This window comes from Nothobranchius furzeri, chromosome 12 (assembly GCF_043380555.1).
Source record: "Nothobranchius furzeri strain GRZ-AD chromosome 12, NfurGRZ-RIMD1, whole genome shotgun sequence".
NCBI lineage: Eukaryota > Metazoa > Chordata > Actinopteri > Cyprinodontiformes > Nothobranchiidae > Nothobranchius > Nothobranchius furzeri.
Window position 1 is genome coordinate 36,557,595 of NC_091752.1, and position 16,571 is coordinate 36,574,165.

The window sequence follows — 16,571 nt, forward strand, 5'->3', positions numbered from 1 at the left end:
AAAAGTATGAGGACATCTGATAGCTCCTCAGCAGGTTTTTTTCATGACAGCATTTCCAGACTTGCAGTAAATTTGCTTCTGCCAGGATCTTGCTGTAGCACCGCTGAGGGAGATGTTTTACTGATACCGTGTGACCTTTCCAGAAGAGTGCCCGTGCCTAAATTGTAAACCTCTGGGTTTTGGCTGTTGTTGAGCGAAGCTGTCACACTGATGGCTGGATGTTTTACCCGTCTCAGCTGTCAAAATGGAGACAGGTTATTGACTAGCATACCCCCCCCCCCTTTTCCTCTGTCTCCTACATAAGGAGCTGTTCTCTGTAAAAAAAAAAAAAAAAACGAAAGTTCAAGAGGGCAGCACGTTGTTTTGACTGGAACCTTTTGGCGTGTCCTTTAGCCTGTATTGGTTGGTTAAATCTTCTCTACAGGCCTGCATGGTTTTCCTTTCTATTGCTCTCTTTCAGAGTGACACTGAGTCAATCTAAATGCCTGGTCAATCAGTCCTTGTTGTTTAGGGTTGCACGCTGCATGTTGAGTGAATGTCTGAAGGCCGTGCCCTTGCTTTCATTGCCACAAGCATTTTGGTGTGTGTGTGTTTTGTGTGTGTGTATCTCATCCTGCTCTTGCCTGTCTGTCAGTGGTCCACCTTGGGTAGTAAGGATATGAGGTCACACCGCCCTGACCTCCGTGCACCTGCATCTTCTATTAACTTACCACTTGTGTATGATCCTCATTGTGCCGCTCCAAACCCTTGTTTCTGTGTGGCAGTTCCCTTCTGTTTAAATAATCATCAGCAAGTCAAAGATGTCTTCAAATTAATGTATTTTACTTTCAGTTTGTACATTTATCCTTGGAGACACAACATTATGAGAGAGTTTGCAACTTTTCAGTTTCAATCAAACTATTGCAAAACGTTTAAGAGACGCGTGATGACTCTGCCACAATTCCATCTTCCAAAGATTAGTTAAAAATGCAACATAATGGAGCGGTTCTGCAATCCTAACAAGGAAATTGATAACCCTCAAGATGTTTTTGGAGCATCATCTACAAATGTAGTTCTTAATTTATCCACCAGTCGCAGCCTAGTGGGAGGCTGCCAATAGCTAGAACCATGCACGTTAGTGCTCGAAAGCTAATCAGCTAAGCAGCCCTGTTACTACTATGTATGAGAGTTATTAACTTTCATGCATTTTTGCTTGTTTTTTCTCACTCTTCATGTTCTTTTTCAGATCCAATCCATTTTATGAGCCGAAGACATCAAGCCCAGCACGGCCGCATGCTGGTAGTCCCTCTCCTGATGTGGGCAGTAGCCAGAAGAGGAGGGCCCCTGCACCCCCGAGCATCAGAACTGATCCCTGTCCCAGTCCACCAACCCCCAAGCTTAGCTCTGGCCCAGACAGAGAACGAGCCCAGCCCATTGGGCCCAGCCCAGTGGCAGCAGTGATGGGAAGAGAGCTGGCCTCCTCTTCTCCAAAGGTAAACAGGCTTCATCTGAGAGCAAGCTAGGCTAGTCTCTACATACAGAATACATATTTAGTTAAACTGGCAGTAAAACAATCTAGGTTTGAAATTTTAAACATTTGTTTTTGGTCTCATCCGTGGTTCAGTTTGAACACGCCTACATGTGAATCTCACAGACTTGTTTGTTTGTCTGTTTGTTTGTTTGTTGTTCCTGGACACATTTTGCATGAATCTTTTTAATCCCAAAATTCCTCAGATCTCTTCTCTTTCTCTGATCATCCCTTGCATCACGCTTTCTTGAAGCATTTCATCAGTTCGACGGTGCGTCCACGTCCAACGTTCCTCATCTGTGGGCTCGTTTGTGATATTCATGAAGCTCACCAGCCCTTCATTTGTATTTGTAGGTGTTTTCATATGCTCATGTATTTATTTAAATTAAGTAAATCATGGCTGGGTCTAATTAAATGGCTGATGGTCACATGCGTCTCACGGCCGGAGTCAGACCACTGGTGGGGAATGATTGGTTTGAGGGAAGGTTAAAAGTGTGTGCAGGGGCTTAAACACAGGGGGCTTAACTACAGCAGAGCAGTCACAAGGGGGTGGTGACCCACCGTGCACTCACAAACACAGTACAGTTACTTATGCACAAATTTGACACATGTGTACCCTCCCTCCACATGCAGGAGGCTAGCTGACTGTTTTAGTGTAGCTGAGCGGTGATGCTGGCTGTCCATGTAATTATGGCACAGTGCCTTTATCGCCCAGCTGCAGTTGCCTGTGACCATGGGTGAAGGGGTCTGAACCACTTTAATTACCCAGAGCCAGTGGCCTGTGGTGGGCCACATTTTGCCAAGAGATGCCCCTGACTCTGTAGCATTTGAGAGAGGGAGGAGAGATAGAATGAAGTGTGCAATGAAGGAGAATATGTGGAAGATAGTGAAGAGTTAGAGGACAGGAGAACAGCAGGAGGAGAAAATGGTAGATGGCCAGGGGATTGTATAGAGAGGGGATATGATGTTCACAGTAAGCAGGGATACAGGGTTTGTTGACATATACAGCAGACGTGAATAGGCTTTCTGTTCGTATTCACACCAAGCACAGCGACACATGCATGGTGCAGCCTGCACATGGGCTGAGAGATGACCTTTGAATGTATGAAGTCAGAAAGGATTAAGAGGAGACATCATTCCCACTATGAGAGGGCGAGAAGAAACCAACATCGTTTTTAAACGTGCATGGAGTGTAAATGTGTGCTTGAGCTTTTATGGATCTTTTTTTTTTTTTTGTTACAGTTTCTAGTGTGCTTAAGGCTCAGTTCAGTGAACATATTCTGGGGAATTATTACCTTTCCTTAACTAGCAGCTAACCTCTACCTCCAGCATGCATGTTATATTTTAGGTGTGGATTTAAGTTACATTTGTTTTTACCAGCTAGTCTAATGGTGGGTCACGGCAAATAGATGTAGGGTTAAATACAGTTGCTTTTAAGCTTAATATATTACCTTTATTTATGACCAATAAGATGTGATATTCTATATAAATATAGAATATCAACCTGATTGGTCTTTGGATGTTTAATCAGAAGATTCTAGGATTCTTTGCTTTTTCAGGGATCAAACACACTTCGTATCAATTCAGACAGAGTCAGGTTTATAAAAGTTAAGAATTTATTTTCTAAACAATTAAAAATATGACAAGTTAACTAAGACTGCTGTGATGGATGAATCTAAGTGGATGGGATGTGATGTATGGTGATTGAATGGTGTGTGTTTATCAGAATCTTGTATCTAGAAGAATGGAGTTCTGGGTGTGAAAAAGAATTTGGTTTGCATTAAACTATGAAGTTGGTTCTTATCAAAACCACATCAGATATAATTCATGCTGTGTCTATCTCGCCCTTTTTGGAGACCCTCCTCGCGGATCCGGAGGTCAGGAAGGTCGGATGACCTCTGGGCACCGAGGTTCAGTAGATTAACCGCAGCACCGACTCTCCAGTCCAGAGATGTTTCCAGGCACAACAGGTTGGAACTAGTTTGTGTCTAGAAGGACTCTTAAGCAGGCTGAACTGTATCAGCTTTGTTCTGCAAGAACCGTTTGTTGTGTCAGCTTCAGCGTGTAGCAGGCTTTTGACAGCTAGTCAAAAGATGCTCTGGGTTAAAGAGGTTTTGCTCTGGATGGCCGGTCCGTAGCTTTCTCTAGAACTGAATCACTCAGGAAGTGGCCTTAGTTTTATTAAAGCTTTTACCAAACAAACCTCAGAGCACTCCTCCTTCAGATAAAAAGAGCTCTGATTTGTGGATAAGAAAGTCATATGTGTCATGACGTTTAACTTAACCTTGTGTCAGGAAGATATGCACGTGTGTGTGAGTGTAGATCATCATTATCTTGTCATATCGAACATTACTGATCATCATATATAAGTCTTTCAATGTAATAATAATATTCATTTCAACTTCAGTAATTCAAGCACAGATTAATCAACCTTATTAATTTAAGCACAGATTAATCAAAACATTATTATTATTCATCAACCATTATTGTTCATTCAACCATTTGATTTACTATTATAACGGTTCAGTCCTTTATTCTGTGCAGGACAGCCTAGATAAGCAGACAGGCTTGACAGAGAAGAACCTTGAGAAGGGAACATGATGTTGACAATCTGAGTGTAAACATGCAGTGTCGAATCTTTTCCTGCAGCTTGGAAGATTAAGAGACACACAGAGGCAGATTCATGTCTGTAGATGACCGGTGGCTTGTAGGTCAATCTGTAGGTGAAACTGACCATTACTGGACGTTACATAGACTTGGCATAATCTCAGATTGTGAAAGTTGTCAAATTCAGTCACACATTTACCACCTCCCCTTAAAAGGTTTGTGAAGACAAGAAGTAAGATCTTCTGGTCTTCTATTTAGACTTTCATCTGAAGGAAATAGATGTTTAAAACAGAAAATTAGGGATTTTTTGATCACATTTGTTTTGCTCCAGATCCAAGTCCGAGTCCTTTGATATTTGAGTATCTTCCAATACCGAGTCCCAATCCGTTATCTCAGCAATGCATTACATAAAAAAGAAGAAAGGAGAATCCAACTTATCCTTTAATACGTAAAACATTTTTCTCTGAGTGTTTCATACAGGCTGAACATGAAAATAGTACTCTACATCTATCTCCTGCATTAGCTTCTGATAGGAAATAGACAGTAAAACTCTAGGAATTGAAAAGCCTGACGGATCTACGTCATACTGACACTTAACGTTCATGGACTCACTCATCTTGACTCGCGACCGAAAAGGCTTTTGTTGGTTTAGCATCCAGGAAACAGCCAAGAACGTTTTGGCTAAATGAAGCTAACCATGAGCATTAGCAACTCATTCAGGCTTGAGTTCTTTGTAGAGATAAATCATCAATGTTTTCACAAGGTACAGGGAAGAAGAGTGAGTTAGGTGATATCAAATTTGTGATGTAGTGGTGCCAAAACAATGAATATGCTCAAAGGTATATGTGTTTATATTTATAATCTTGTTTACAATTTTGAGTATGTTTTGTAGGTGCGTGTAAGTGAGAATGTTGACTGTCAGGGTATTGCTATGTGGGTCAATGGGAAGAGAAGCGCACAAATATTTTTATGTACAGGTGTAAGTGGGACATTATGAAGCAATAATCGTTTTACGTAGATATATAGACAAGGTAACTAGAAATGATTGTATGTTAAACGTTTTGTTTATTAACGACTTGGTAAATGTATCTAAGACACTCTGTACCATTCTGTTTGCAGATGATACAACACTGTTTTACTCAGGATCAAATATTGAGGAGGTGGCTAAAGTGATAAATGATGAACTGATTAAAATTAAAAACTGGTTTGATATAAATAGATTGACACTGAATCTTAACAAAACAAATTTTATACTGTTTAATGATAAAAAGAACATCCAGGAAAAGATGTGTCATTGGAAATAGATGGGACTGAAATTCAAAGAGTAAAAGAAACTAAATTTCTTGGAGTTCTTATTGATGAAGACTTGACATGGAAATCACATATTAGTTACATAAAAGGTAAAATTGCCAAATCTATAGGAGTATTACATAGAGTCAAGTTTTTAGTGACTAATTCTGGTTTGTTGGCATTGTACAATTCACTGATTGTTCCATACTTGACATATTGTGCAGAAATTTGGGGAGCAACATACAAAAGCTATACACAACCCTTATCTATTTTACAGAAAAGAGCTTTGAGAATCATCAGTTATAGTGGCTGTAGAGATCCATCAAACACGTTGTTTATTAAATATAAATTACTGAAATTTCATGATTTAAAAGACTGGAAAATCTTACAAACTATGTATAAAGCCAATTTAGGTACTCTGCCAGGGGATATCTGAAAAGAGAACTAGTAATTACATGCTGAAAGAAACTGATGTGTTTACAAAACCTAGATTTAGAACTAAAATTAAGGAATGGAATATATCTGTAAATGGTGTTAAATTATGGAATAACCTTAAAAGGGAAATTTAAAAAAACTCTTGTCATTTAATATATTCAAAAAATGTACCAAATTGAGTTAACTAAATAATTATGAAAATATAAATTAAATCAATGATCTTGATCGCACTGGAATTAAGAACAGGAAAAAGTTCTAAATGAATCTGTATGTGTGTCTGACAAATGGAAATTGTATATAAATAGATTATTTCTTCTGGAAAAGGGGGCAGAAATTATAAAATGTTTTTCTTCATTCTGCTCCTTTTTATTCAATTATATATATTTTTGTTATGTATATCTTATTGTTTATATGCTTTATTTTTTAATTTGAATGAAAAAAAATGTAGAAATTATATTTTAAGTACAGCCCTGGACATTTTGTGTCATTAATTCATGTTAAATCAAGTTGGTTGCATTACCAAACTTGGTCTTTATCGGTTCTTTGCAAATTTTGCAAACCACAATTATTTTTTTGTCAGACTTTTAAAAATATAAATATACCACACTGGTGAAGTACTGTAACCTTTTTTTTCCCCAGGACAGTTTTCTTCAGCTCGCCTTGCTGCAACATCTTGTTTAGGTCACATTGCTGTCTGTTTAAATTTGAGAGGGGGGCTTGGTAAAGGACCCTGGCTTGTGTCTTTGATTGGTTGAGAATGATTGATGAGTTCTGTATGAAGCTACCCGATAGGCCAGTGGTTCCCAAACTTATTTAGCCGCGCACCCCCTTCTATGTCCCGACCATGTCGACGCACCCCCCCCCCCCCCCCCACACACACACACACACACATCATGGCATGGCTATATATATATGTATATATCAGACGTCAAGCTAAACAGACAGGGTTAAAAAATATGATCGACCTTTTTCCCCATCACTTTCATTTTTTAAATAGTAATTAATAAACATTCGATACCATTACAATTTCCTTTGATTTAATTTTAAATAAATATTTAGAGTGCCCAGGTAGCACATAAACAATGAAATTTAACGGTTTTCTTAAAGTAGGAATGTTTAATCTGTGCGGCCAGAGCGCTCTCCTTCCTTCTGCTCTGCGTAAACCTGAACTGGCCACCTACTGGTGCGTAATCAAATGTCTATAGGGGAAAAGGAAAAAGCTTTAGCCATGAGGTTCACTTTTGCCTCAGACCGACTTATTGCTGTTTTATGGTGTGGCTGAATCTGCGATCCGCTGCCACGCGGACAGGAATAACAAATGCTGCAGGTTCGGAGTCACTGGCTGGAGCGGACCCGACTTTAATACATCATCCCAAAATAGAAGCTAATATCTTAATTTGGCCTGGAATGAAAAATGTTGTTATAAAACCTCTTAAAAGTTTTTATCACAGAGGAGGCAGAGCTCATTTCTGCCTTCAGTCTGACGGTATCAGTCTGGCGCGCCGGAGTTTGCGCAGCGTGCACTTATTGAATCTGTGTGTGTGTGTGTGTGTGTGTGTGCGCGCGCGGCACAGCTCCACGAAGCTTGGTTTATGCTTGACGCATTCACTTTCCGCTTGGTGATGCGTCTCGCGGATGGAACGCGCTTCACAACTTGCAGCGTTTAAGTCACTGTGTCTCGTTAATGGTGCTATTTAAACCAATGTTGTAAAATTACTTCTGCCCAGCCCAGATGTGCTCACTTGTGCACCCGTGAGCCGTGGTTCCGGAACGCGTCTGACCTCTGACAGACGCACTCTAAACTTCAGATCTTCAGCGCGTGTGAGGTTTTCAATGTCAGAACACCTGCATGAGACAGGTGTTAATTACAATCTGCCAGAATTACTCACCACCTTCAGATTTCTCCAACACCGTTAAAAATGATAAAATACGGAACATATCGGCGTGCGCAGGCCAGAGTGCTGAAGCTCGGCGCATTGTTATTATGAAGTTAGGGCACATGTGGAGGACACACACACACACACACACACACACACACACACACACACACACACACACACACACACACACACACACACACACACACACACACACACACACACACACACACACACAAGTAAAATATACTTGTTTTCAATTACATTTATTGGGCCCACTTACTTTTTCTTTGGCCCACCCACAAATGAGTTTTCTGGCAACGCTAATGGTGACACCTGACAGACTTCTCTGAGCTCCGCAGCCATTACACTTTTCATCTCGCGCACCCCCTAGCGGCAGCTCGCGCACCCCCGCACCACACTTTGGGAATCCCTGCGATAGGCCATAATGGAAAAAGATAGGAAACTTGTTATTGATGTATTTATTGATGAATTTTTTCTGTTGCACCACATGTCTATCATTTCTTAATTATTGTCCAGTCCTAATGTTGCAATTTAATCGCTGTTTTGGTGTAAATTTTAAACTAACTGCATAATTCTATACTTTAATCACTATAGCCCTTGAAATCCTTATTTCTTTTTGTAACAAAGGATGTCTGACAACCTAAAGCCTAAAATATCCAGACATCACACATAATTAGCATGACTACAAACCAGACGCCATTTTCCCTATGTTTTTCTTCGTGTCTGGTTTGATGACATCACTTTCGTGAAGAGCATTTGTAGTCCTGGATTTTTTTTTTCACACAAAACCTCAAAAAACATTTCCCCCCGTTGAAATATAAGCATTTTCTTGGTATCAAAATGTGTCTTTAAAATTCACGGACATCATATGTGAAATCCGTCAGTGCGTTTACATGCAGCCAGTTACCCTTTTAAAATCCGAATATTCACAATAACCCGGTTCCGCAGGTCCATGTAAACACCGCCTGAAACCCGGATATGCTCATTACCGGGTTTTTGAAAACCCGGTTACTACACCTGGGGTAACTCTTTTCTAACCCGAATGTTTGGTCGTGTAAACACATACCGGGATATCCCCATCAAAGCGTGTGTTCTGCGCATGCTCTGTTCGCAAGGAATCTTGGTCTTTTGAGTAGCGAGACGTCTTGTATGCGCCAGAACTCCGGAAGTAAACAACAAGTTGGTAGTAACATGGCGAGTCGCAGCACAGCACCACACTTTCGGAGTGACGAGGAAATTAAAGCGCAAACAAACGCGGTCACTATCTCTTCCGAACTGGGAAAAATGTTGTTTTCACGGATACCGGAACGAGAAGAACCGGAAAAGACGCATATTGCGTCTGGACGTAGTCCACACGTCCTGACGCTACCCCAACGTCCGCATTTACATCGGGTTATGCAAGTTAGGGGTAACTCTTTCTATTTGTGCTTGTAAACGGGTTATTCTGATCAACTCAGAAACCCGAATGCCGACCTTAACCCGATCATAACCCGGATATTGGCTGCATGTAAACGTAGTCCATGGCACATACCAAGCAGAATTAGAAATTTTAATTTTTAGTCCCTTTGACTTGAATTCATTTTTTTGTTCTTCCCGGGACCCATGGTCCGGAAGTAGATAGCCGTGACTTAGGCTCCATATTGCTCTATTAACACATGTCGTTCATTTTAGTTATACACCTTTTTTTCCGCACATAATGACGAGGATCGTCAAGAAAGCATGTTTACTGTGTTTATGTCAAATTAAACCGATAAAACATTGATTGACTTTCATTCTTTCGTCCCCCTCCAACCCCCATAAATCTCAGTGTGTCCTCCTACAGCACTCTTGAACGACAACAGACATCAATAACAACACGATAAAAAGTCCAACATTTTGTGTAAAAATTGTTATTTTTAGTATATTTTTAACTCAATTCAGTTCAAAAATACTTTATTAATCCCAGAGGGAAATTAGAGTTTTAGTACACATAATTCTGAGATCAGACATACATACATAGACACATGACAAGAACTGGTGACTGTGATCATTCGCAACCCGAGTCGCGCTACCGTAATAGATCAAGAGGGTTTATATGAGGATAGAGTCAGGGGGAGGGGAAAAAAAGGTACTTCACAGTTACCCTCAACAGAGAGGGTAGCTTTGCTATGCAAAAAAAAAAACCCCAAAAAAAACCCACCTCCGACAGATATGCACACAGACTTCAAACGATACACAACATAAGTGTCCACTAGGTGGGGAGGTAGGGTTGGGACTCTCGTCACTTCAGTGCGTGCAGCCGCATGGAGCAGCGCTCATCCGCTCCGTTTGGACAGGGGAGGGAGATAATGGGTTAGAGAGCACATTGACTCCTAGATACGGTTCCACGGCCTTCACCGGTCACAGTCCCACCCAGGCTGTGATAGGGAGAAAGAGTTTCCATAGCGACGGCAGCATTCCACATTTCTTGTGAGGGGGGAGTCTTCACTTCAGCCTCACAGGCTCTAAGGGCACCAGATTCAGATAAGAACTGCTTTGGGGACAGACAGAGATAATTTCCTCTCTGCCTTAATGTTCTGTTGGTTTTCTACCCCTCTAGATCCAATAATGGCGTAATTAATGAATCCCAATCCGTGCTGATCCTTCAACTCGCACCTTGATGGAATCCACCTTCTGTGCCAGAGCCTGAATCTCAGCCAAAGTTCCAAGTTTACGACTCATCTCGACAATTATGATTTTGTGCGTTCACAGCGCGATACATTCCATCCCTGAGCTCTGGGATTAAGCCAATATTCCTCGAAAGCTCATTAATTTTCCGGTAAGCCAGGTAACCGCTCAGGCCAAACAGCAGGAATCCCGACACCAAAACGAAGAATATCCAAACATCTTCAAAATCCTCTACACACAGTTGAGAGAGGCATATCAGGTTCCACTGTTTCCAGGAGTCCATGATATACCCAGCTGGCTCTGTCCCAGAGGGGCATCCGGGAGCCCCTTCTCCCATTCTCATCGTTGAAAAAATTTTGTCAATCACGTTGAGAGACCAACTGACCAGATCCATTATTAATAATAAATCATTTCCAGTTTGCAGAAAAAATGAAGAAAGTGCCATGCACACAAGACAGGACAAAGAGCCTTGGGTTGAGGAGGGAGGGAGAGGAGAAAAAAAGCATCTGTACTCTCCAAGAGCCGGAAGAATATTACGTCCAGGGGTCCAAAGTGTTGCTGCCATACATAGTGTGAGCAGTCAGGTCGCATCCGAGAACTGGGTCGTGCAGTGTGATCACATGAGAAGTGAGATTTGGCGAGGAAGCCACACAGTTTGAGCTGAAGCTGAAAGAAAGCTATGAGTGAAAAAGTTGCACAGTGTCCACCCAGCTTAAACTAAAGATGTTTTACATGATACAATGTAAAATGTGTATTCTTTCTTTGTTTATTTTGTTGTCTAATAAATTGCCTTGAGCTGATATTGCGTTAAACTTTGTCATCGTTGGAGTTTTATCCTCCTTGTAAATCAGTTAAAACCACCCACTTCAGTACCAGTCTGTGGAAAATTGCCACACATACAGGACATATGGCGTGTGCCCACTTATTCTATATACAGGTATTACACATTAATCCTCACAAAGAGCTTCGCCTTCTGGAGTTTTACCAATGCAACCCAAATTCTGTTGAAAACTAAACCATGTAAAGAACATCTTGGACAGATAGTCTCTTTTATAACTTTGTTCAATTTTACACTTAAATGTTTTTGCTCCTTTAAATGAAAGCTATTTTAGCATTATTTGATGTAATTTTTACAACTTGGGTTTATTTCCAAGTCAAAGAGTGATAGTTGAGTTTGTCGGTGTCTGCCTGTCCATTGTCCTGTCTGGAAAATATAGATCCTCAAATGTGTCAAGTTTAGGATTTATGCTTGAGCTGGAGGGATGAAAATGTCTGGGATTAATGTAAATGAACAGAGGGAGTTCCTGTTGGGCGGGCTGTGAGCTCTGTCTGGTCTGATTCAGTCCTTCTCTTCTCCGCGGAGCTGATTTTTCTCCCCTGCTCATCCTTTTTGTTTTATCTCAATCTCTATTCCACAGTCAGGCTGCTGTACACTTAGATGCTCTTATCTTTGGATTTTCATCAGGGTTCTGCTTCATGAATTATATGCCTAATTTTCATATAAAGAAAAGTTGTCTTTGGGAAGAAGTTTGCAGGAAAAAGTTCTGTTATCTTAATTTACTTGTAGAGTTTCAGAAAGAATGAGACATTTGAAGTTCTTGTATAAAATAAGACGGCACATCTTGTAACTGTTGACTGCTTAAAAGATTAGAAAATTCTATAAAAAGGAGCCTTCCTGTGGGTAATAATGGACATTTTTTAATTGTTAGTTTTCTTTATTCTAATTTTAAACTCCCCAAACTATTTTAATTACGTCATTGTCACTTTTCCCTCAATTATAGCACACAGACACGTTTTTCTCTTAAAAATGTATATAAAAGATCTGTTATATTAGTTGAAGGTCTTCTGTGATCACCAATGTTAATCAAAGAGTTTAAATTAGGGTTTTGCTGGTATTGAGAGCTCCTGTGCTGTGGGGGAAGCAGAGGCCAGAAGCTTCCCTCTGTTTCCACAGCCCTTCCTTCACTTCAGACTTCCTCCAAATTGAAATTAAAGCAAATTAACATTATTTAATTGAGTTCGCAGAAGGCTGTGATATTTCTTAATTAGCTTTCACTAAGGTTCGCGGCAGGAGAGGAACATTTACGCCCGGTGAAGTGTGTCTGGCTCAGGGAGGAGGACAGAAAGAGGCTCGAGAGACAAGGACAGTCATCGCTTGTCTTCTGATCTTTGCCATTTCCAAGGTCTCGCATCTTATCATTTTATCCAGTCCAAAGTTATTTCATCTTCTCAGATAAGTTCAACATACTTCAACAGAAAAAATCTTAAACTAAAGAAAAGTCAGGCATTTGGGCCTCTTGCGTTTAAACACTTATTAAATACATTTAGAGCTTTTCAAATCTTAAAGACACATTGCTTTAAATGCTCTCCACATATGGATGGCAACCGATAAATTTAATGTTTCGTTAAAAAAAGAAAAATTTTAATTGCCTCTAAAATGCACAATCCTGGAAAAATCTCATCCAAACCAGCGCTGGCCCACTACCTATATGATTGGCTCATATTAAACTCCTCTTATGAATGTCTGTCATCCTGCTGCACAGAACATCCTCTGTGTGCAGAAACATTTGTTCTCGGCTTGCAAATCTTGTTTAAGGAGTTGTTTTACATGTTTTGTTTAGAGTCTGGTTCTATTCTCTTTGGAAAATGCTTAGGTGACTGAGTCATTCTCTGAAAAAGAAGACGTGTGTGTGTGTGTGTGTGTGTGTGTGTCTGTGTGTGTGTGTGTGTGTGTGTGTGTGTGTGTGTGTGTGTGTGTGTGTGTGTGTTTACACGTGCACAAATGGGAATCACTGCGAGAAGGTTTGGTTCATGTTCTGGAAGCTTTGGAAGTGGTGGGAATTCCCTGAGATTGTCGGTGGCACTGAGCTCTCGTGACTTTGAAGTTAAGAAGAGCTAAAGAAAAGCTAAAAACGGCCTCATTTTTCACCATAAAAACACCAAAATGCTATAAATGCTAGCGTACTAGATTGGGGGGAGGAGACACAAAGTGAGTGGGAAGAGGTTTGGTTTGGAGTTGGTTATGAAAACTAGCAGCTCAGCTGAGCTGCATATCTGCTCTTTTGTCTCACAAGCGGTGTTGTACCATATTCTGCAGCCATCAGATTCTGTGATTCCAACGTGGAGCCTGAAGAAATGGGTTGACCATTTGAATTGTTTTCTTTTCTTTTCTTCAAAATGTAGCTTGCTTGAACAGCTTTTTCCAAGAAATCAGACCGCACCTTGTAACCTGATTGACTAATAGCAGCACAACTCTTCTGCTGCCTTTGTTCGCTTCTCTTTCTTCGGTAGTAAATGTAACAATGATGTTTTGAAATAACACAACCACAAATGTATTCCACCATGTTTTTGAGTTGCTAATGCTAATGGTTAGCTTCTACATTCCAAGGCTCTGCTCTCTCCTGGCTGTAAATTAAATGCAGCCTTCTGCAGTTGCAAGCCAAGGTGGGTGAGGCCATGAATGTTAATTTTCTTTATTTCTACTTCCCATCTATTTCCTGGTGGTTGAAGAAAATGCTCATGTTCAGCATACGAGTGAAGCTCAGTGTGACCAATCACATTTCAAAAGGAATAAGTATTTTCAGTAACAAAACCTTTAAGTATATTTTTTATAGGTAGCAAAAAAAAATCAGTCAACTTTCCTTGTAGGTCCGCTGGTGTGGTGCCCAAAAAGGCACCCTTGCTATGAGAGGTACCGTTGAATCATGAAATAGTCACACACATTATTTTGGGTCTCCAGCTGAGGAGTGTTGCATCTCTTAAATTTCATACTTGGCATCAGCGTCAACAGGAAAATGGGCATAGCGGTCCATTACTGAGACCTAAGCATTAAAGCCTCAGTGGCTGTTCTCGGCCACGTTAGCCTTTCCATAAGCTGTGTAATATTAGGAGAATAATCCTCCAGAGGGGTAAGGCTAAATCATTACCTCTCAATGTCTGCTTTTTCCCTGCCTCGACCCCTCCCCATCCCTTATTTGCAGTCCAGTGTTTGAGGGGTCTGTCATTGGATCTTGTGGGAGAGAAGGGACACAGTTTCTTCTGCAGTTCAGGTCCAATCACAAGACTTCCTGTTGCTTTTTCAAGCCACAGGGCATCTCTGTCATCGGTTTAATAGAACCGTAGAAGACATTACCAACTCCTGCATGATCTCAGCTGTTTGAGTCTCAAACGTTGAAAGGAATGTTTAGAGATGTTTCGAGTTGGACTTTAGATCTGGCTGAAGTGTGGAGTTCCAATAGTTACTAGACTTTTCAGTGATAGAAATTGGCCTAATATTGGTTTGCAGAGATTTAAAATTCATAAAAATTATGTTAAATACATGAAAATTCACTTTTAGGATTGAGCATTTCTTCCTGTTTCAGTTTTGTCAGATGTTGTCATAAACACAACGTGCGCATCAGTGTGTGGGTGTGTGTGTTGTGGGGGAAATATTTTGATCCTGTAATTGTAATGCGGCTATCATTTTTCCACCTTTTCCTCTGTTGGGTGCATGTTGAGTTCACAAGTTAAGCACTGCGAAGAGCTCTCTCCTCAATACCCGTGCTGACTGGTGTAAAAAGGCCTTCCGCAAAGCGCCGCTTGTAATCTGCCTTTGGTAAGTCCTCCTTAGTTTTATCTGCCAAGGATTACCTCACAAGCTGCAAAGCAGGAGAGAACGAGGGAGACACAGAGCATGAGAGAGAAATGAAAAGCAAGTCAAACAGAAAATGATGAAGATGGAAGAAAATGAAAACAAATCGCTGTGTAATCTGTAAAAGAAAGAGACCTGCTTTCGAGTTGAAGGGACGTTTCCCTTGCCACTCGTTTAGAGAGGGAATTGACTAATCCTTCCATGATTGATGTCGGCTATGAGAGGCTCTATAGCAGACTAATAGGGCTTATGAGGATGACCAGAAAGTCCTTTGTGTGTGCGTGCGCGTGTTCGTGTGTATATGTGAATAAACCAGACCTTTTTTGTCTTGTGTGTCCTTCTGTCCATTGACCACAGAGGCCATGGGTTTGAATGACATAGCAGCCGAAGAAGGGGTAACTTTATCTTAATCTGGTCTTAATCTGCCCCAGTCCTCCAGGTGTGTGTGGGCTTAAGCCAAGAAAGATCCAGGGTTTTGGGGTGAAGTTTAAGGGGGCTTCGGGTGAGGAGAGAGAAGCCAGTGCACTTGAAAGGCCCTTAGACCTGCAGTGGGTCCGAGACCCCCCGCGCATTTCTTAAACAGCTTTGTGTGTTCCAGTCATGTTGAAGTGACCCTTGCTACATTTGATGAAATTAAGCCAATTATGCTCTTTAATTTCAACAGAACTGTGAAGTATCTCGTGGATCAGTCAGTGATTTGTCACGGATGAACTGCTGGGCCTGTGGATGAGGAAACGAGTGATATGATTTTAATCGCTTCTTTTAATAAACTGCCCTGTAACCTCTTACTTTAGTCTGGTGCAGTTTACAGGTTTATGTTTTTATCTGAGACAAAGCTTCATCTTAAACCTTCTGGCTCTCTCTCACACACACACACACACACACACACACACACACACACACACACACACACACACACGTTGGAGTTGTTTCATTGCTGCTAAAAAAGAAAAACCTTCTATTTTCTCCAACTCTTGAACCACTGCTCGTTCCAACTCCTTTTGTATTTATCTGCAACACATTCTCCATTAAACTGCCTCCATTGAAAAATTTTCCCCAATGCTGCTTCCTTCTTCAGTGTGTGTGTGTGTGTGTGTGTGTGTGTGTGTGTGTGTGTGTGTATGTGCGTGCGTGCGTGTGTATGTGTGTGTATTCTGATCAGGAGTCAAAGGGGTGACTTTGTAATTATGTTCATTTTAATTGGCTGTGCTATCACCCCTCTCATCACTCCAGAGCCCACACTTCGCTGGACAATGGCAGTATGTGGTGTGGGGGGGGGGGGTTAGTAACTGCTCTGCTAACACCCCTTCCTCTTTACCACTCACACACACACCTAAACACACACACACACACACACACATCCCTTTTTTTTACCTGCAGAACATAATTCCTGAAGTGGCCTCCTTAATGAGTTTTCCCTGCCCGAGCTTAGATTAATTGATCAGTGGTGTTGTTATCAGCTCATGTGATCTGTGAATCCATTGCGCCACTAATTTGTTTGTTGAAGGTGGCGTTTAAAGGAGATTAATGTGATACAGATTTATAACAGCAGCTG

General features: G+C 41.0%; 1 protein-coding gene across 10 annotated transcripts in view; it reads left to right on the forward strand.

Annotated features, from left to right (window-relative positions):
- Positions 1 to 16,571, forward strand: part of ehbp1 (EH domain binding protein 1) — a 225,295-nt gene that overhangs the window by 99,143 nt on the left and 109,581 nt on the right. For all 10 annotated transcript variants that reach the window (XM_070542571.1, XM_054750382.2, XM_015944984.3 and 7 more), the window contains one exon: positions 1,226 to 1,472. In XM_070542571.1, the coding sequence (XP_070398672.1) occupies positions 1,226 to 1,472 (247 nt within the window). The remainder of the gene's footprint in view (positions 1 to 1,225; positions 1,473 to 16,571) is intronic.